Genomic DNA, 23,453 nt, shown 5'->3' on the forward strand with positions numbered 1-23,453 from the left:
TCTTCCCAACCCTGAGCTACATACTTCTTTGTGAAAAGAGAAACAAAATGGTGCATATTAAGGTGAATAATGCCTTTATGGCAATACCATTAAATATACCATTCTGTCAACACAAAAAGATCAAAAGAGAATTTTCCAACTGACTGTTAGATATATAATGAAATTCCTACAAAGACAAGGAGGATAATTGACATGGCTTCTTGCCTGAAATCAAAGGCACTTATAAAGCATGCTGATTTCTACTAGCTAATTTATATTATCTAGAACAATAAAAAGTAAGCACTAAAATTAGTAAATCTGAGAGCCAAGGTAAATGAGTAGAATCATAGCTGAGAGTCCACTGGACTGTGGGTTTCAAAATCTTCTCTGCTGGGATCTTGGGTAATTCACTTAGACTCTCAATGCCTAATCTGTGGAATGGTGGATAATAATAGCACCTACCTTTTAGGACTTTTGCAAAGATTAAATAAGTTATTATGTCTAATATAGCTAAAGCACTGATCATTGTGCAATGCAAATAGTCTAAACATCCAGATGAGAGGATACAGGCATCTTTTTAAAATTCAATGAATCCATGGTATACGTAAATTATAAGCAATATGTGCAATGGCAAAAACTTTATTTTATAGCCATTTTTATTGCTGGCAGAAATATAAAAGGCAAGAAATGGAAAAAGGTCAGTAAAGGAGATGAGAAGGAAAGGAAAGAAAAGCCACACTTTCTCTATGTTTTTCCACTCCACTCTTTTTCCATCATAAACTAATATACCCATCTTTTTGTATTATATATAAATTTGAAATCCCAAAATAATTATATAAATATAAGCTCTTAAATATCGCCATAATGAACAGTTTGGGAAATAAAGAGGAAAGAAGAAAAAGACATTATAATTTTACTTGTCTCTTTGCCTCCTGTTCTTCTAGAAAAGCATCAGTTCTTTGCATGTTCAATTTCTGTTATGTGTTCTCTGTATCCTGCCTGGTGTCCATAAGTCTTTTACCCCCAAACATATCAGAGAAGATCTAGACCTAATTTATAAGGTCTGAAACACATATCTTCCAAAAATGTCCTGGCTGACTCATGAATATCTTCACGCTCATTTTCTAACAGTTCATAATCAAAATTAAATAAGGAAAAAATATATTTTTGCAAACAATACCATACTTAATTTCAAATGATATATATACACATATATGTCAATTGAGATATATACATATGTATATATTTCTTTATTCTTAAAATTATTCTTCTTGCTTTTCTTTGCAATAAAATCATTAGTTAAGTTAAATTTCTTTGACTAATAATAAATTTTGCAGCAGGCAGCCTTGATCATCACAGGAAGTAGAACCATATGTCTTCTAGGACCTTATGAAACATGAGCTACATAAACACAGTTTCCCATCTTATGGCTCTAAAATGACATAGAATACTAAGAGAACAACTCATCTTCTCAAATTCGGCAACAATTTAAGAATTATCAGTCAGCATTTTTAAATGGAAAAATGGCATTTAGCAATCCTTAAAATAGAGAGGAGAACATTTCTCCAAAGAAGATATACAAATTGCCAACAAACACATGAAAGGATGCTCAACATCACTAATCATTAGAGAAATGCAAATCAAAACCACAATGAGGTATCACCTCACACCAGTCAGAATGGCCATCATCAAAAAATCTACAAACAATAAATGCTGGAGAGGGTGTGGAGAAAAGGGAACCCTCTTGCACTGTTGATGGGAATGTAAATTGATACAGCCACTATGGAGAACAGTATGGAGGTTCCTTAAAAAAACTAAAAACACAACTACCATACGACCCAGCAATCCCACTACTGGGCATATACCCTGAGAAAACCATAATTCAAAAAGAGTCATGTACCACAATGTTCATTGCAGCTCTATTTACAATAGCCAGAACATGGAAGCAACCTAAGTGTCCATCGACAGATGAATGGATAAAGAAGATGTGGCACATATATACAATGGAATATTACTCAGCCATAAAAAGAAACGAAATTGAGTTATTCGTAGTGAGATGGATGGACCTAGAGTCTGTCATACAGAGTGAAGTAAGTCAGAAAGAGAAAAACAAATACCATATGCTAACACATATATATAGAACCTAAAAAAAAAAAAAAATGGTTCTGAAGAACCTAGGGGCAGAACAGGAATAAAGACGCAGATGTAGAGAATGGACTTGAGGACACAGGGAGGGGGAAGGGTAAGCTGGGACGAAGTGAGAGAGTGGCATGGACTTATATACACTGCCAAATGTAAAATAGCTAGCTAGTGGGAAGCAGCCACATAGCACAGGGAGATCAGCTCTGTGCTCTGTGACCACCTAGAGGGGTGGGATAGGGAGGGTGGGAGTGAGACGCAAAAGGGAGGAGATATGGGGATATATGTATATGTATAGCTGTTCACTTTGTTATAAAGCAGAAACTAAAACACCATTGTAAAGCAATTATACTCCAATAACGATGTTAAAAAAAAAAAGAGAGGAGAAAAGCTATATATACTCAGAAATAAGTACAAACTTGATTTTTAATTAAATGTTATTTTCTTACATAGTTGGTGAAACTGTATTTTCTCAAACTATCTCCATTTGCATATCCAGCAATAATGTAATGTCCACATTTAGAGGAGATTAAAATAAGCTACCAAACGAGAATATTCTGTAATAAAACCAAATGGCCTGTTCAGCTCCTGAAACAGATATCATGTGGCTAGATGTAGTACATGTAGCAATTAAAACACATTAAAATTATTTTAAAACTTACCTTTGCCAGCTTTATTTCAACTGAGTATAAGTATGTCTTTAGGAATGCATCACAACAGAGTCTATATAAAACTGATTCCGCAACAAAAAATAAGGCAGGCAGATGATCGTAATCAAAGGTAGCATGATCCAGGGAAGCATAAAGCATATTTAAAGCTTCTGAAATATTAAAAAGTATAATTTATAAATTATGCTGCTTTTCTACATACTACAATTAAGTCTTCTAATTAACTATTTGCTCAGTCACCAAGACCACATTGTGGTTTTAAAATATTCACAAAGTCTTTGACATCCCTCCCATCAAGAGGTGACGTCTATGCCCCCTTCCCCTTGAACCTGAGCAGGCCTGTGACTGCTTCAACTAATAGAATGTGGCAGAAGTGACACTGCATGACTTCCAAGGCTAGATCAGAAAAGGCAATACAGTTGCCCCCTCTATCTCTTTGTCAAGATACTACCTTTGGAATTCTAAGCTGCCATGTAGGACATTCAACTACTCAGAAGTCACTAAGTCAGAGAGACTACAGAGGTGGGGGAGGGCGGGGAGGGGGAAGAGGCAAGGAGAGAGAGAAATGCCCTAGGAGCTCCAGCTCTTCCACCCGACACAAAATAGATCACTAGGCCACATATATAATGGTGGGGAAATAGGACAGAACTGGATGACAAAAGACAGTGCTCAAGATAAGTGCTATAAAAGAGAAAAGTAGAAGACTAGAAAATCAAAGCAGAGGAAATAAGGCCCAGTGGAGCTGAACAAGGAAGAATATAGCGCTAAGGCCCTACAGAACATTGCACCTCACGTCATTACAGGCATACCTCATCTTATTCACTTTGATTATGCTTTGCAGATATTGTATTTTTTACAAATTGAGGGTTTGTGGCAACCCTGCGTCTAGCAAGTCTATCAGTGCCACTTTTCCAACAGCATTATTTTTTAATTAAGGTATGTACATTTCAGACATAATGCTATTGCACATTTGATAGACTACAGTATAGTGTAAGCATAACTTTTACATGCACTGTGAAACAAAAAAATTAATGTGACTCGCTTTATTACAATATTCGCTTTATTATGGTGATCTGGAACCAGACTCACAATATCTCCAAGAATGTGCCTGTACAAAGATTTTGAGGCGCTTTCATGAACAAAACTGAGGTTTAATTGACAGAGAAGAGCAAGGGGCTGCTGGTTGCTGGTAAGCCAAGATTGTTTACTTCAATATCATTTAAACATTTAATAGGGTCAGGCTGTGGATAGCACTGTGATGAAGTGCCATAAAGGCAAGTTAAATAAAAAATCATTCTTATTCTTCCTGTTGCTTGAAAGCTCCCAGATAGCACTACAAAACCCAATTTATAAGGGGAAATACTCTCTGACCTCATATGGTTAACATTCAAAAACTCATTTTAAAAGGCATACACATAAAATTTTAAAAATACAGATGAAACTTTATTTCCTTAAAATAATGTTTTTTAATTTCTTTTTTAGATTGGTTGGAGGGTGGTTTAAAAGGAGACAGAAATAAGTGATAAATGAAAAGGTAATGAGTAAAATGGCTATTTAAAACAAGTGGAAAACAAATGGCCATTTGGTTAATATTTTACGAGTAAAAATTATAAAATGCAGAAACGAATTTCTCTAAAGTATAGTGCGTCGTGTTATTGAAAATCACTAAATGACATTTTATATTACTTTTTAATTAGTTACTAATTTTAGAAAAAAGCAATAAAGACTCTCCTGAGCAAAAGTTTTTAAAACAATTTCGTAATTAAAAAGTTGAGCAGCCAAATTCATAAATTCAAAATTACAAAAGGACCTTTCATAATGAAACATTATCAGGTATTTCAATAGAGAAAGGCAGATTTTCCTTGGCTCCTGCACAATTTCTAAATATTAAAGTTCTCAAATTATGCCTTCACTGCTAATCTAGAAAACACTTAGGGTAACTAAGAAGAGCTTAGTTAGAGGACATACCATCTTGGATTTCTCCTTTGCACTGAGCCAGATATACTACTTCAGTCCATGTCGTAGGAAGATGCACATGCCTCCCAGTACCTAAGGTTTTGAGACCCAATTTCCTCTGTTATGGGGAAGATAAAAGAGGCAAACAAAAATGTACAGCTTTTAAATTTAATATATATTTATTTTTATTATCTATATTTATTCTATTATTTATTTTATTATTTATAATTTATTAATATTTTATTTGTTTTTATTGAATATAGTTGATTTACAATATTGTTTTAGTTTCAGGTGTACAGCAAAGTGATTCAGTTATACATATACATCAATAAATATATATTCTTTTTCAGATTCTTTTCCATTACAGGTTATAACACGACATTGAATATAGTTTCCTGTGCTATGCAGTAAGTCCTTGTTGTTTATCTATTTTATATATAGTAGTGTGTATCTGTTAATCCCATACTCCTAATTTATCCCTCCCTGACACTTTTCCCTTTGGTAATCATAAGTTTGTTTTCTATGTCTGTGTGTCTGATTCTGTTTTGTAAATAAGTGAATTTGTATTATTTTTTTAGATTCCACATGTAAGTGATATCATATATTTGTTTTTCTCTGTCTGACTTACTTCACCTAGTATGATAATCTCCAGATCCATCCATATTGCTGCAAATGGCAATACTTCATTCTTTTTATGGCTGAGTAATATTCTTTTATATATATATATATATATATATATATATACATATATATACATACATATATATACATATATATACACACACATATATACATATATATATACATACATATATATACATATATATATATATCACATCTTCTTTATCCATTCACCTGTCAATGGATACTTAGGTTGCTTCCATGTTTTGGCTATTGTAAATAGTGCTGCTACAAACATTGGGGTGCATGTATCTTTTTGAATTAGACTTTTCATCTTTTCTAGATATATGCCCAGGAGTGGAATTGCTGGATCATATGGTAACTCTATTTAAGTTTTTTAAGGAACCTTCATACTGTTTTGCATAGTGGCTGCACCAATTTACATTCCCACCAACAATATAGTAGGGTTCATTTTCCTCCATACCCTCTCCAGCATTTGTTATTTGTAGACTTTTTGATAATGGCCATTCTGATCAGTGTGAGGTGATACCTCATTATGGTATGGATTTGCATTTCTCTAACAATTAGTGATGTTGAGCATCTTTTCATGTGCCTGTTGGCCATCTGTATGTCTTCTTTGGAGAAACATCTAGTTAGGTCTTTTGCCCATTTTTTGATTGGGTTGTTGGGGTTTCTTTGATATTGAGCTGTATGAGCTGTTTTGCATATTTTGGAAACTAAGCCCTTGTCAGTTGCATCACTTGCAAATACTTCCTCCCAGTCCACAAGTTATCTTTTCATTTTGTGTATGGTTTCCTTTGCTGTGCAAAAGCTTATGAGTTTGATTAGGTCCCATTTGTTTATTTTTGCTTTTATTTCTATTGCCTTGGGAGACTAACCTAAGAAAATACTGGTATAATTTATGTCAGAGAATGTTTTGCCAATGTTCTCTCCTAGAAGTTTTATGGTGTCATGTCTTATATTTAAGTCTTTAAGTCATTTTGAGTTTATATTTGTCTATGGTGTGAGGGTGTGTTCTAACTTCACTGATTTACATGTGGCTGTACAGTTTTCCCACTACCACTTGTTGAAGAGACTGCCCATTGTATATTATTGCCTCCTTCATTGCAGATTAATTGATTCTAGGTGTGTGGATTTACTTCTGGGCTCTCTATTCTGTTCCACTGATCCATATGTCTGTTGTGCCAATACCACACTGTTTTGATTACTGTAGATTTGTAGTGTTATCTGAAGTCTGGGAGGGTTACGCCTCCAGCTTTGTTCTTTTTCCTCAGGATTGCTTTGGCAATTCTGGGTCTTTTGTGGTTCCATATAAATTCCAGGATTCTTAGTTCTAGCTCTGTGAGAAATCTCATGGGTAATTTGATAGGGATAGCATTAATTCTGTAGATTGCTTTGGGCAGTATGGCCATTTTAACAATATTAATTCTTCCAATCCAAAGTATTGGATATCTTTCCATTTCTTTGAATCATCTTCAATTTCCTTTATCAATGTTTTATAGTTCTCAGCATGTAAGTCTTTCACCTCCTAGGTCAGGTTTATTCCTAGGTATTTTTTTTGACATGATGTTAAATGGGATTTTTTTTTTTTTACTTTCTCTTTCTGATATTTCCTTGTTACTGTAAAGAAAAGGAACAGATTTCTGTATGTTAATTTGTAACCTGCTACCTTGCTGAATTCATTTATCAGTTCTAACAGTTTTTGTGTGGAGTCTTTAGGGTTTTCTGTATAGAGTATCATATCATCTGCATACAATGACAATTTTATCTCTTTCTTTCCAATTTGGATACCTTTTTTTCTTGTCTGATTGCTGTGCCTAGGACTTCCAACACTCTGTTAAATAGAATTGGTAAGAGTGGGCATCCTTGTCTTGTTCCAGAATTTAGCAAGAAGGCTTTCAGCTTTTCACCAAAGAGTATTATGTTGACTGTGGGTTTGTCATAAGTGGCTTTTTATTATGTTGAGATATGCTCCCTCTATACCCACTTTGGTGAGAGTTTTTATCATGAATGGATGTTGAATTTTATCAAATGCTTTTCTGCAATGATCATGTTGTTGTTTTATCTTTTCTTTTGTTGATGTGGTTTAAAACATTGATTGATTTGCATATGTTGAACCATCCTTGTGACCATTGGATGAATCCAACTTGATCATAGTGTACAATCCTTTTATGTGTTGTTGGATTCAGTTTGCTAATATTTTGCTGAGGATTTTTGCATCTATATTCAAAGATATTGGCCTGTGATTTTTTTTTTTTTTTTTTTTTTTGGTAGTGTCTTTGTCTGGTTTTGGCATCAGGGTGATGGTGGCTTCAGAGAATGACTTTGGGAATGTTCCCTCCTCTTCAGTTTTTTGGAAGAGTTTGAGAAGGATAGGTATAAGTTCTTCTTTGTAGGTTTGGCAGAATTCCCCAGTGAAGCCTTCCAGTCCTGGACTTTTGTTTGCAGGGAGTTTTTTATTACATATTTTATTTCAGGTGTAGTGATCAGTCTCTTCAAATTATGTTTCTTCTTGACTCAGTTTTGGTAGGCTGTATGTGTCTAGAAACTTGTCCATTTCTTCTAGGTAGTGCATTTTGTTGGCATATAACTGTTCATAGTATTTTCTTGTGAATTTTTTGTATTTCCGTGGTATCAGTTGTTATTTCTCCTCTTTCATTTCTCAATTTGTTTATTTGGGTCCTCTCTCTTTTCTTCTTGGTGAGTCTGGCTAAAGGTTTGTTGATTTTGTTTACCCTTTCAAAAGCCCAGCTCTTTGTTTTATTGATCTATCTATATATTTATTTATATATATATATATATATGATTGATATATTATTTATATTTTATTATTAATTCTATTATGTGTATTTTATTTATTACTATTTTATCATTTATTTTCATTTTTATTTATTCACTTATTTATTTATATTATCCCTTTATTCTGAAAGTCATTCTATGAGGCTGATGCTCTTAAAGCTGTATATTTTTTCTTTTATTATATTTATTTTTTGACATTTTACATAAACTGTATTAGTGTTAAAATGTAGAGAATGTTAATATTCTGAATAATATCATTGTCTGCTGAAAATAATTTTCACTCTTTCTTTCTAGGGATTACTTCTGTCTCATTTCCTCACCAAGAGAATGCATCTCTGATTTTAAAAGGGTAAGTATATTGAAAAAAATAGCTTGATGCCAATTTTCTGGAGAACTCCAGCTACTTCACTGTGGATGGACTGAAGTTAGTGAACATAAAAGAGATATGAAGATTGCCCCCCCTTATCTTAATGTGACCATTCCTGGGGCTGCCCCAATTGGCAAACTGAAGAGAAACTCACTGATGAATGTACCTGCTGGCAACTATCTGCATGCAAAGCTAATAAAGTATATTCTTTTTTCTAATCAACTTTTTTCATGGATTTTTAAAAAAATTTTAAATATATGGTCAATCATGAGCCAAAATGCTGGGAAATAACAGCCACAAAAAAAAGTTGGCTTAATTTATGCTTCAGTTTTGTGCAGCTTTTATTTCACCAGTTATCTAGTATTAAAGCAAAATCATATGTATATTATTTCTCTGCCAAAACTTAAACTGGATCTAATGAAGAAAAGGTAAAACAAGGACTTACTTTACTTTCTGTTCTGTTTTTATATGTGTTTGAAAATTTGTGAATTAATGACATATTCTTAAAAAATGTATTTTCTACAAGTTAGGTGAATAGTTTGTTACAGAGAAAGAACAGAGTACTCTGTGCATGTATAGTGAATGTTTAGGAGACCTTTCTTTCCTCTTTAGGAAACATCATATATCAGTTAACATTTTTTTAGTAAAAAGTGTAATTTTCATAAACAAAAATTTATTTGCCAGCCATTGATATTTTGCTGTGGGCTCTTGGATTAGTGCAAACAACTATATTCTCCAATAATTTATGAAGAATCTTCATCCAAAAAGCCATTTGACATTGAATAATTTGGTCATAAGTTTTAACTTTAATTTGCATTAGTATTTTTAACTATGCCTACTTATAATTAAGAAAGGTGTATTCGTATCTTTTTCTTTCAATATTTTAGAACATGTAATCATCTACCAACTGGAAGAGAAAGTTCACATACTAAGTAATCAATAGTGTGCCATTACCTTACATTTGATAAGGTTTTTTCTAGCTATGTCCAACAGTTCTTCCTCCTCTTTTGGATTTTTTGTTTGGTTGAGTCTCAAGATGAATTCTTTTGTGATTGAAAATGGTGGCCTAAACCAAAAAAGAAAAAAAAAATCAATAATTATAGCTATCACTTCCAAATTTTAATTAATCAAACACCCAGTGGCTAAGTGTATCTATTTTCTGAAAAAGCACTTTACCTTAATGAGAAAGTTTCACACACACAAAAATCAGTAAAATATTTACGTATATATATATGTATGTGTGTATATATATATATATACATATATACACACACACACACAGGTCTCCTATATTGATCTTATCATACTCTTGGATTGAGAAACATAATTCTCATATTGAAGAACTTTGTAGCCTTTGAAAAAAATCCAGCCTAGCTTCATTACGTTGAAGACTGATTTATCTCCTCACATATTTCAGTGTTGGTTCAATTTAAGCTAAAACATTATTCCCTCCGTGCAAGTGGAATCAGTTGAACTGTGGCTGAAGTATAGTAGGCAGGACAGAAAAGATGTATGTAGTAAGGTCAGAGAGGTGACAAGGAGCCATACTAACTTTGGATGAGATGGGAAGCTACTGCAGGGTTTTGATAAGAGGAGTGGCATAATTCAACTTATATTTTAACAGGATCATTCCGATGCTGTGTTGAGAGCTGGAGTGTGGGGAGGTAGCAAGGGAGAGATCACACATAAACTTAGCTGAGAGGTAATTTGGCTTGGATCAGAATTACAGCAAAGTAATTAAAGCGAAGAGTTTGGATAATGGATATATTTTGACATTAGCTCCAACCAGACTGCCCAATGAATTAGAAATAGGCATGAGACGAAAAAAAAAAAAAGGAGTCATGATTGAACTGAGTAACGGAAAGGATAGAACTGCTGTTTACCGAGATGGGAAAGGTTACTAGAGGAGCAGATTTGAGGTGAGGGTAGAGAATAAGTTCAGTATTGGACATTTTATGTTTGAGATGACCATGGCCATCCAAATGGAGACGCAGAGTAAGCATTTAGATATGAGTCTGAATTTGGGGGAAAGGTTCAGGCTAAATATATCAATTTTTGAGTCATCAGCACACATATGGCATTTAAAGTCTTGTGAATGGAAAGGATCCCATGGGCAAAGTGTAGAGAGGATAGACAAGTATTTCAAAGAGAAGTGAGAAAAGTTGAGGCTATATGCAAGAGAATGAGTAAGGTGATTATAATGATGTACCACAGCGTTTAAAATGGCATGGAATCAAAAGTGATATCAGAGGAATAGAAAATGGGTAGTAGAGTCAATGAGTTGTTTGTGTGATAAAATAATTGCTGGAGTCATATGATTAAAAGGAGTGATCTGAGAAAATAAAACATCTTTCAAAAACTTACTGTATTTATAATTTACTGAATTAGTTGCTCTGTGGGATATAGGAAAAAAATATGAAAAAAAAATTAAATTTTGCCTCTGAGTGACTCATAGTCCAATTGGGAAGACAGATGTATGTAAAAGTAATCACAGTGCCACACGATCACAGGATAAGCAGAGATAAAACCATGATGCTCTGTAAACTAGAGCCAAATAGATATCCCAGTGAAGAACAATTAATGAAATGACCAGCTCTTTAACTGCCACCCTAAAGTAGGCATTTATTTAGTCATTCAATCAGTAAGCATTTATTGACTATCCCTATGTATCAGGCGCTACTGACCTTGGAACTGGGATACAACGGTGAAACCAACAAACAACCTTGCCCTCAAGCAGCGTATAGTAAAATAGCAGAAAAGTTGAGGTGTTAGAACTCACAAAGTCTGCTAGAATTGGGCATTTGAAATGAATAACTTCATTCTTGACTACCTGTTATCTTGCTCTTGGAGATATGCAGTTAGATGTATATGGTAAAGGTTGGCTGAAAACTCTTTCTCAACAGTCATCTGGGATGACATATCTTTGATCGACATGGACCTACTCTTCGCAAAGAGTCCAAAATAGCTTCGATCTTCCCATTTTTACAGAGTATTATGGGAATAAGATAGCCCCTTTATCCATTTAAATTTTTCTGATTTTCATTAGAAATTAGATTCTTTAAAAGTATTAACATAACAGTGCTGTTTATAACAAACCAAACATTAAGGGATGTGTCCCAACACTACCGTCTCCAATTCTACCCATTAAAAATAGCCAAGATTAATGGGTCAGTGTGTATCCGTCATATCTTTCTCAATGCTCACAAATATAAACCAACCTTTGTGTACTGTTTTTAGTAAATAGAACCATGTATGCAAAACCGTAGCATGCTTTCTTCATTAAATTTATCAGACATTAAAGTTCAACTGATCCTAACATGCAGTAGTATGGATGTACCCAACAAACGCAACAATGTCTTTATTGACTGACACTTCCCATCACTTCCAGTATAATTTTGGCCATGCTAACTGATGCTGTAATTTTTTAAAATCCTTGTACATAGGCCTGATATTTAGTAGGTGCACACTATTCTGATTTATCAATCTCCACACTATATCAATAGTTAAATATTTTGATAACCACCTCTGCTTGTAAATATATCTATATAAAGACATCCTAAGAGAATTAAAAGGCAAAACTTCAAATGGAAGAACATATTTTCAACACATGTAACTGATAAAGGACTCATACCCATAATATAACCAGAATATATGAAGAACTCCCAAACAATAGAAACATAGAGAAGAGGCTTAAACAGGTAATTGACAAAAGAAGAAATCCGTGTGGCCAATAACTATGTGAAACACTGATTAACATCATAAATAGTGAAACTCAAATTAAAACCATCTCGTTTAAGCAGATTTCCCTACCACCGACCACAGAAACCCCTCCAAACACACAAAGACACAGCCACACACACACACACACACACACACAAATACACACACTACACACACTATATCCAAGGGTTTCAAATACAAACTAAAAATGTATTTTCTAAAATTAGTTATTTTATCTCAGCTTTTATATAGGTTCTGAGAAAAATGCATTTGTATCATTTTATTTTTAAAGCAGAGTAAAGCCTCAGGGTAAAAATAATATCTAATATAATTTCTATGCTTCGAATATATTTTATAAATAATTTTAGTTTTGTCAATTATCTTCCAGTATGGTTGAGGCCTGTAGTGAATCATTTAAAATATGGAAAGCTAATGCTTTCCAGCTTCCTGTACAGAGATTGAGTACCTTAATTGGACTCCCTCAGCTCATGTCAATAAATATTTAACAGGAAATAAATACAGCTTTTTAAACTATTTCTTGCCCATCACAATAGGGGTTATACAAATTAATGGTTATTTAATGATAAACACAACCCATGATAAGAAGCAAAAGGAAACTTGAAAAAGTAAATATAGGCATTTGAAAGGAAAATATATCTTAACTTCACACATTCTAATTTCTTCAAACTATCAAAGGATTTCACAAAGATAAATGTAATCTACTGTAAGTGTATAAGTGCAGTCCTGTGGAAAGGTAATGAATTAAGGTCATCATGCCAATTTCATATAAGGGAAATATACTAAAGTCTTCTGACTGCACGGATATCAATCCAAATGACTCTATGTTATCTGTGAATTCAGAACTTTTTTAGCTGACAATTCATTTGTTCAATAAACATTTAATGAAAGCCTCCCACATACAAGATATTTCGCTAGATATAATGAGGGCTAAGAGAGGAATCAGGCCTGGCCTCAGTAAATTCACATTCTAGGAGGGAAGTGAGACAAATCACAAATGATGTAATATAAAGGTGACAAACTGAAGAAAAAAAAAAAAGGAAATAAAATCCTGTGGGGAGTTCAGAAGGTCATGATTCCAACACTTCCTGATGCTATAATCTTTGCTTAATCATTTAATCTGTGTGAGCTATAATTTTCCATCTGTGGAAATGAGGACAAAATTTGCAGAATTTTGAAAAACAATGAACTGGAACACACCGTCTAGTTCCTTACATAGATTCAGCACTGGATAACTATCAGTTATAAGAATTACTGTTTTTGGTTAAAGATTCAAAAAAAGCTTCTTTGCAGAAGTGCCACTTGAGCTGTACCTTGATATGAAGACAGGAACTAGAATGTGACAGAATGGCAGTTATCCTTTCAAAATCTTTTCTCTGTTTCTTCCTGGTCACATGATCACGCAGCTAGTGCCTATATTTCCCAGTCTTTCTGGCAGGTTGTGAGGAGATACAATATATGCAAATTTCAGGTCACCTTTAACTTAAAGACAGGCCACTTTCCCTAGAATAAAACCTTTTTTTCCTTCCAGTTGACTGGAACACAAAAATGGTGCTGAATTGGCTTTGATTAGGCAGATCAGTACAACTATGAGATAATGAGGGTTGTGAGTTTCTCACTGACCCCAGAAGCAGAGCTATCCTGTCAGCCTAGACCCACTGGATTCATATGTCAGATAAATACACTTCTATCTTACTTAAGCCTCTGAAATTAGAGACCTCTTTTTATAGTCGCTTCAAATTTACCCTAACACAAGTAGAAACAAAGAAAAAAAAAAAAGAACAGTCTTAATGTAGCATAGAGAGACAGAATGCTTAAAATCAAGATAGGAAATGAAGATGCAAATGTTAGGTTTAGACACATACAAATGGCACTGAATGGTAGTCTGTGGTAGACTTACAGCTACCTACATCAAAATCTATTCTCCTCCCTTTCTTACTAAAAGATTCTTTCTTGCAGTTAGGTATGCACATATGTCTAAGGTTTCAGCCAATAAAACATAAGTAAAATTCAGATAGTTCTGGGAAGTCTCCTGGAAAAGTGTATAAACCCTTCTTCTGTCCTTCCTCTATTCTGCTGCATGAAGCACAACTGTGATGTCTGGAGTTTCAGCAGCCATGATATAACATGAAATGCCCTTCAGAGTAAGTCATGTGCAGCAGACCAGCTAGTTAAAAGGAATCTAAATCCTGGATCACCATACCAGCTCTGGACTGACTATATTCAGAGAAATAAACTATTTTTAAGTATCATTGTTATTTTAGATTCTCTTAGTTGCAGTGGGCACCAATTCTATATTACACATAAACTTTTGAGTTTCATTTGATAAATAAGAGAATTATTCAGCAGAAGAGTGATGAAATTACAGCTGTGCTTCAGGATGACTAAACTTAAAATCTGATGTTGAATGGTTTGGAGTGAGGAGTGACTACTGGTAAACAGTTGGACAATTATTTGAACAATTTAGGTAAGAAGTAATAATGGTCTGAACTACAGTTTGGGCAATAATAATGATGAAAAGTAAATGAATGTGAGAGATTAGTTGGAAGCTAAATCAATAGGGCTCGATGACTACCAGGATGTGAGAAAAGAAATTGTGAGGGTGGACATAGAGATAATCTTATGGTTTTGAGCCAACATGATTAGTAGTAGAGAGTTGGCATCAAGACAATTAGATGGAAAAATCTGGGCAGATGATCTGTGCCATTCTGGATGTACTGACTGTGATTTACCTGTGAGACAACCAAGTGGAGAGATCTATAATCCAAGTGAATTTGTGAGGCAGACATTAAGAAGTGGATAAGATCTGGAAATAAAGACTTAAGATTCACCTACATACTCAAAGCTATGAAATTTCAAGAGGAAGAGTACTGAGAAAAAAGAATCAAGGGAGATCTTTGGACAAATCCTACAGGTAGGAGGCAAGAGGAAAAGAATGGTAAATACGATAGGCGATTCAGGGAAATACTACAATGGAATTCAAATATTTGTACAATTTGGGGTGTAAGCTCTTTCTCTGAGAATTGTTCATCACTCATAGTCCCTGCTGGGCCAGTGGGTCTAACTTCTACATTAGCACCATTTGGCTCCATCCTCCCCTACCCTGGCCATATAGCTGATAGGGTCACAATAGACATCTGGCTCACTCTAGGCCAATCCAATCCTCTCTTCAGGGATTTTAAATAATTAGCTAATACTTCTAATTAGTTGATGTCAGAGCTGATAGTTTATGTAGAGTCAAGAGGTGGCTTTTGTTGAAATGTTGTTCAAGACAACAAAATACCCCAAAGCACAGAGCTTTAGGAAAAGATATGTTAGTATTCTCTCATGTTTTTCATGATATGCCTTTGTCTGCATTATATCTTGTTTGCTTTTCCTTTGCAATTTTTTCTCAACAACATTGTGTCTGATCCCACTTAATGAATATAGAACGTGCTCATTGTTTATTCCATATATTTTGGAACCATTTAACTAGATAATAAGGGTACTGCATAGGTAGGGATTGCTCTATTTGTTGGCTGTTGGAAAAATAGAGAATATTTTACTTATTAATTTATAAGCGTGATTTACAGATGATGGTCTTTCAGCATGTATTATGCAATACAACTGTCACGTACTACTAGTTAATGTTATATGCCTCTTCTTTATGGGTATGTAGTTTTATAGCGATATGTTCACCATCGTAGCCCTGATCCATGTTTGTTGGATGATTTACTGATGTACAGCCAGAGTTTGTAGTCTAGTATAGATACAGACTATACCTGTTGATCATTTTATCTCCATTGTCTCTTAGAGACACTGAGTGAATAAATGAGACCTGGCTATACCTTCCACTCTCAGGTTCCACAAGACAGCCCTACGTCCTTCCATTACATTTTTCTTTTGCTTCAGTTAAGCTGAATGTGTGCCTGTTCCATGCAAACAAAAAATCCTAGACTGAGATACCAAGCAAGAATAGATTGAAGATGCAGACCATGATCAAAAATGTACGTCTTGGTGCTTCCCTGGTGGCGCAGTGGTTAAGAATCTGCCTGCCAATGCAGGGGACACAGGTTCGAGCCCTGGTCTGGGAAGATTCCCACATGCCGCGGAGCGACTGAGCCCGTGAGCCACAACTAGTGAGCCTGCGCATCTGGAGCCTGTGCTCCGCAACAAGAGAGGCCGCGATGGTGAGAAGCCCGCGCACCACGATGAAGAGTGGCCCCCGCTTGCCGCAACTGGAGAAAGCCCTCGCACAGAAACGAAGACCCAACACAGCCAAAAATAAATATAAATTTAAAAAAATGTACATCTTGCAGAGATAAAGACTAAGGACAATGAAAATATCATTAGAGTTAATGTTTAGGAAGTCAGTAGAGATCATTAAGAGAGTAGTTTTACTAGATAAATAAAAACAGAATCCAGATTTGATAGTGCTAATAAATAGATGAATTAAAAAATTAATCTGGCTATACCTTTGGTAAGTTTGGTATTATGGGAAGGTGAAAACATGGAACTGAAACAGATAGAAATTTTGAAAACAACTAACTTGGCTGGTACTTCCTAAAAACCAGAAGTACCAGCACACTTAAAGAATGGTCTAGCCCTTTCAGGTATATATATGATACAACTGAATGTGTAAGGAATTCAGGAACAGATTTATTAATCTGAAAGGCATAAATAAAGAGTTGGTGGGAGTTTCCTGGAAGTCCAGTGGTTAGGGCTCTGCACATCCACTGCAGGGGACATGGGTTCAATCCCTGGTGGGGGAACTAAGATCACGCATGCCACTCAGTGCAGCCAAAAAAAAAAAAAAAAGAGTTGGTGATAATGGCCATATATATAAATTTACTCTATAAATCCCTCCCCTAAATTTATCATCCATGATGCACTGATCTTGGGTATGGGTTTTTGAAGTCAGACACTGAAAATATATTTCGTCGTTCCTGATACCTGTGTAATTGATTACAGCATTTTCACATTGTGGATATTCAACAGGCTTTACGGTATGAGGCCAGAAATTGCCACTCAGATTCATTTCTGAAAACATCATATCTATGGTTTGATATATTCTTTTATTAGGTCCTTGTTTTTCTTTAGATCTTAAATTTTGATTCAGTCTTAGCAAATGGAATACTGTCTTAAGCCCTGAAAACGCAAACCCTCTTTCTTGGTAGTTACGAATAAAGAGAACTCTAAACAGATAAGGGGCAAGGGGGCTGTTAATACAGACTGAATTTTGAACAGAAAACCATTTGGAAGAAACTGAAGGCTAAAAAATATTTACAAGAATAAAAACCTAGTCCCTTTTCTAAATGAATGTTCTTCTATTTGTAACCATTCTATTCTGCATTTAACAGTCAATGGTTCTTTCAAGGTTGTCTGTAAGAAACATCTAGACTTCTAAAGTTTAATGTCATCTCTTTTTAAATATAATTATTAATACCAGAAAGGATTGGTTGGCTGGCATGGGTAACAGTACCCAAGTTGACATATTTAACTACTAAAGACAGATAACCTCTGCCTGCATTCTTTTGCTTAGAGAAGAATTTCAAACTTTGTCTCTTCTCCCATTAGCCAAAAAAAAGTAAAAATCAATGACTCTGATAGATTCCTCTTAAACCATGCAGGTGAATTTCCTTTTGAAAATGGGTTCATCTTCCTCTAATGCCACAAAGAATGGTTTGATGAAATCAAGGACACTCCTTCTTGGGGAAGAGCTCACCAAAATTGTAAGGGTAGCAATATCTCCAAGAAGGAAATGGAGTAGAACCTGGCAACACTTGTTCTCCTTCTGTAACTTGGGTGTCTTCCAGAGAACCCTAAGAATCAGCTGGCTCAGGTGGAGATAGAGATGTTAGAGAGTGGGGTCAGCAAGTCTGAGTGAACACAGCGGGGTCAGTGGAGGAATATTAAGAACAACAACAATAATTTCAGTACTGTACATGAGCAAGGGAATGATCATCCTTTCACTATGTTTTGGAACAATCCCCTAGGATGTAGGCCATTATAGCCAACCCTTCCCTACTCATCCAACTAGATCAAGGCTTAAAGACAAATTAATTCTAATTCAGTTGCATAGTAAATGAGTCATCTGGCAATAGAATAAAGCTGATGTGATAACCAAAGCTATGGAGCACTGCTTGGAGGCTTCGTTCTAGAAAATTCACCTCAAAAAACACCCAGAAACATTTATTTCAAGGGTGAGGAAACCAGTTTAACTGCTATTAAAAGGGCAAGATTATGATAAATTAATCAAGAGAGACCTTCATTTCTCTTTCATGCGGCAGACCAAGATAAGCAATCCAGGCTTGATATGGCAGCTCCAGGATATTGGTATCTGACTTTTTATACCTGGTTCCTCTGCTATTCTCAACATACAACTTTCATTTCTTGGCCTAAGATATCTGCTCCAGATGCTGCAATCACATCCTCATTCCAACTAAAAGGAAGACACACGGAGAGGAACAGGAAAACATACTACTCCTTTTAAAAGGGCACAAAATGCCAGTGGTACATATCACTTCTGCTAATACATCATTGGCCAGGATTATACCCACGACCACATCTAGAAGCAACAGAAGCTGAGAACTGTATTCTTTAATGGTTGCTCATGTGTCCAAATACAACTTCTATTAATACAAAAGAAGGAGAAAATGGTATGGGAGGAGGGACAATTAGCAATCTTTGCATTGGTGATCATAGTTTATCATAAATAGACTGAAATACTGGCACAAATTGCCACTCATTAAGTACTGACTGGTAGTTCCTCAGATCATCGTCATTGGTGCTCTACGGGACTAACTTTCAATGATATCCTTTTTGAAGCAAATGGTAGGCCATGGAGGACAGACTCATTTCATTAGCGCATCACTTTTTTGTGATCCTGACAACATCAGCTTTCTATGAGGATAAAGGGGGTAACAGACAACATTTGGGATATGATGTGCTTCCTTCCATGGCTAATGAAAAGTTTAGTGCTTTGGTGAATGTGTTGCGGGTGCAGCATGGTGAGAAACAGACTTGAAAACATCCCAGATCTAAAGAGTTTTTAAAACATAAAAGGATAATTGTAGGAAAACATGTTTCCCAGGACAATGGAAGACTAAAGACTGAATAACTATTATAGGACTCTTGGGCAATGACTCTACTTTTTCCCCTAGATTAAGCTATGAATAACTGACGCTGAGTTAAGTTTAGGGATAAGAAAAATCTGATGTCTGAAAACATTCCCCCCAAATGAAGGTCTTCATGATTAGTGGCTGTACTGAACATGGACATTGTGCAGAGTCTCAGAGTGACTTGACGCCTGCATAACCTTCATGCCCCCAAACACTGAGCTGCCCCTCCCCTTCCACATTTGGAGTAGCAAGGTCTGGGTGACACAACTTGGAAGTATGGATGAGTTAGCACCTCTGGGGTGAATCTTGACCAAGGAAAATGCTGGACAGGAGGGAGCAGAGGAGATCAATACCCCTCCTTGAGTCTCCATTTTATGGTCCATTTTGAGATTTTTTTTCTTGAAATCTGTCTTGATAAATTCCAAATGTCAAGTATAGACAAGGCTCTGCTGTGTCTCTTTAAGGCAAGTTGTGATTTAGTGATCAGGGTGGTAATACATCGAGCCTTTTTGCCTCATTTTCCTTTTTTTTTTTTTTCAGCTTCACTGAATTGAATTTGTATACCACAAATCTAGTATTAAAATCTTAATCCTCTTCTCATATCCTGCCATCTAGAGATTTGAGCCGAGACAGTGGTGTACGCCCAAGTATAAGAGGACTGTGGTTTCTAAGATCTTGCAAGATCCTATATACTTTATACAGATAATCTCATAAGTAGCTGCTGATATCGCATTTGGGGCAATTCATCCGAAAGGAAATTACACTGCAATATATACTGAATGTGTTCATGGTCTTTATGGCCTCCCAGCTCCTAAATTACCATATTTTTGGCTAAATCATTTGTAGCCAACCCAAATGGTACAAGTACAGATGTTCTAGGTTAAAATTAACAGACCTAATTACAAGGTCTCAACCATTAGAATTTCACTTAAAAGATTATAGTAATTCAGATAAATGAAAAACAAAGACTACAGATCACAGATCAAATAAACAAACGACCAGAATATAAATGAGTGTAGAAAAGTTTCTTCCTGCTTCTGACAGCACAAATTTAGAGCCCACACTATAGAGCTATATGGTATTATAAATGTATACATATCAAAATCAATACTATTATATACATATATACTATAAATATATAATATTTTAAATATTTAGAGCACATTTGTAGAGCACATTTTACTAAATATAAAAGTCAAAAACATTAATAAAAAGGAAAAATTTCAGGTTTTGACATTTCAGGAAGCTTACAGTCTCCAGATATTAAAAAAAACACACAAAAAACCCTCAAGAGCAGCTTCTGTGAGAAAGATATAAAATAACCTTTGGTCCAGAAATGGGTGGACTTCAGTACCTCACTTGAAGGATTTACATGGAGCCCTACATGCATCTCCAATAGAACCCACACTAAGCCTGCAAAGCTCTTGTTTCTAGGAGGAATAAGTGAAGCAAATACAGTACGAGGTCTATGACAATTCAGGCAACACATAAAAAAACCAAACGTAATGTCTTTTCATGGAAGATATCAAGATCTCCGCTTCATCTCAAACAGCTGATGCCAGGGGCAAAATCTGGTTTACCTTGATACAAGAGGTCACTGATACAAAACAAAGTGTGTTTTCTAAATGACTGCACAGTAAGAAAAAAAAATCCAGGATTTTCAAGGTGGGGAAAAGTTATAGGAGACTCCCTCCACATTGACTAAATATCCGAGGTAAGAGCAATCAGAACTAATCGCTATCCCTTCTCCCAACCTCAGGGAGCTGTAGAAAAGGCCGCCTGGCTGCTCAACAGAGAAGGAAAGAGAAAGAAAAAAAAAAATACACATATATATATATATATATATATCTGAGAAGATTAGTCTCAACATAGATTTATACCCCATTCATTGGATCAACACAAATCATAAAACCATCATACTTATTTCCACAATATGCTCAAAAGTATGTACAGGCAACCAGAAACTATAAGTCTACATAGAAGATTTGAAGAAAAATAAATGCATTGCTAGAAATGTAAGATATAGTTTTTTAAATTCAATGTATAAATTGGTAACAGAGAGTTAGTCATGGGAAAACAGAGCACATATCAGAATAAGTTATTCAAAATACAGTAGAAAGAGATGAAAATATAGAAAATGGAGACAAAAGAATAAAAGATATGAAATATAAAATGGGATGGTCTAATATACATTCAATCAAGAGCCTCAGAAAAAGAGAAAAGAGAATGGGTTGTCAAGGTAATATCGAAAGGAACAATATCTGATATTTTTTCAGAAATGATAAAAGAGAGACACAGTCCATAGACACAGAAGGTGCAAGGAATCCAAGTAGAATAATTTTTTTTAAATCACATTTTAACACATCATAGTAAAATTGCAGAATACAAGAGAATAAGAAATTTTTTAAAGCACCCAAAGTTGGGGCAAACAGATTAAACTTTAAAGAAATAGCATCAAAATTTCAGCTAACTTCCCAACAGTACTAATGGAAACTGGTAGTGGAACGATATCATCAATGTGTTGGGGGGAAAAAACAATAAAAGTTATAACAGACCAAAGACAATTCCATGTTCAGTTTTAAATTTCTTCCAAAAATAAGAATAAAATAAAGGTATATTCAGACTAACAAAAACTGAGATTTTTCTCAACAACGAAATCTCACTAAGTTCAAAAAGTTGTACATCGGGGGCTTCCCTGGCAGTCCAGTGGTTAAGACTCCATGCTTCCACTGCAGGGGGCACAGGTTCGATCCCTGGTTGGGGAACTAGGATCCCCACATGCTGCGCAGTGTGGCCAAAAAAAAAGTTGTACATCTGGCAAAAGAAAAACCAGATCTAAGAAGTAACAAAGAATGAAACGCAAGGAAAGTGATGAACAATAAATAAAATATAAAGGAAAATTAACTGCTTAAAGTAGTAATGAAGTCTAATGAGATTTAAGAAAAAAACCAAAAATCACAAAATACAATTTAAGTGTCAGATAAGGTTTGAAAAAAGATCATGCTTAATCATGAAATGTTTAGATTATTCTTTTTAAATTGAGACTGAGATAAACATGTTTAGAATTAATGAGAGAATTTAGCAGTATTTCTATATGTAAAATTAATACACAAAAATCAATTGTCTTTCTTCCGGCAGCAGCTAGAGAAGACATATTTTTTAAAATATGTGCATAAAACTTACAGCAGGATCACAAATACCAAATACATAGGAATAAATCTAAGAAAAGATAGTACCTCTATAAAAATTTACATCTAACTAAGAAGGTAAAAGACCTGTACTGGGAAAACTAAGACACTGATGAAAGAAATTAAAGATGACACAGATAGAAAGATACACTGTGTTTATGGATTAGAAGAATTAATATTGTGAAAATGACCAAAATACCCAAGGCAATCTACAGATTCAATGCAATCCATATCAAAATACCAATGGCATTTTTCACAATATTAGAACAAATAATTTTAAAATTTGTATGGAAACACGAGAGACCCTGAAAAGCCAAAACAATCTTGAGAAAGAATAGAGCTGGAGGTGTCACACTGCCTGACTTCAGTCAAAACTTCAAAGCTACAGTAATCAGAATAGCATGGTATTGGCACAAAAACAGAGACACACATCAACAGAAAAGAATAGAGAACCCAGGAATAATCCCATGCACTTATGGCCAACTAATCTATGACAAAGGAGACAACACTACGCAATGGGGAAAAGACAGTCTCTTTAATAAGTGGTGCTGGGAAAACTGGACAGCCACATGTAAAAGAATGAAATTAAACATTTTCTCACACCATAAACAAAATTAACTCAAAATGGATTAAAGACCTAAATGTAAGAGTGGAAACCGTAAAACTCCTAGAAGAAAACATAGGCAGAAAACTCTTTAACATAAATTGTTGCAATATTTTTTTGGATATTTCTCCTAAGGCAAAGGAAACAAAAGTAAAAATAAACAAATGGAACCTAATTAAACTTAAAAGCTTTTGCCCAACAAAGGAAACAATCAACAAAAAGAAACGACAACCTACTGAATGGGAGAAAATATTTGCAAATGATATGACTGAT

General features: G+C 34.9%; 1 protein-coding gene across 1 annotated transcript in view; it reads right to left on the reverse strand.

Moving 5' to 3' along the window:
• Positions 1-23,453, reverse strand: part of TMEM232 (transmembrane protein 232) — a 245,062-nt gene that overhangs the window by 213,181 nt on the left and 8,428 nt on the right. Inside the window, 3 exon segments of the mRNA XM_082377095.1 lie at positions 2,781-2,938; positions 4,755-4,860; positions 9,505-9,616. Coding sequence (XP_082233221.1) covers positions 2,781-2,938; positions 4,755-4,860; positions 9,505-9,616 — 376 coding nt within the window.

Source organism: Balaenoptera borealis (genome assembly GCF_965194805.1).
Source record: "Balaenoptera borealis genome assembly, chromosome: 2".
Lineage (NCBI taxonomy): Eukaryota > Metazoa > Chordata > Mammalia > Artiodactyla > Balaenopteridae > Balaenoptera > Balaenoptera borealis.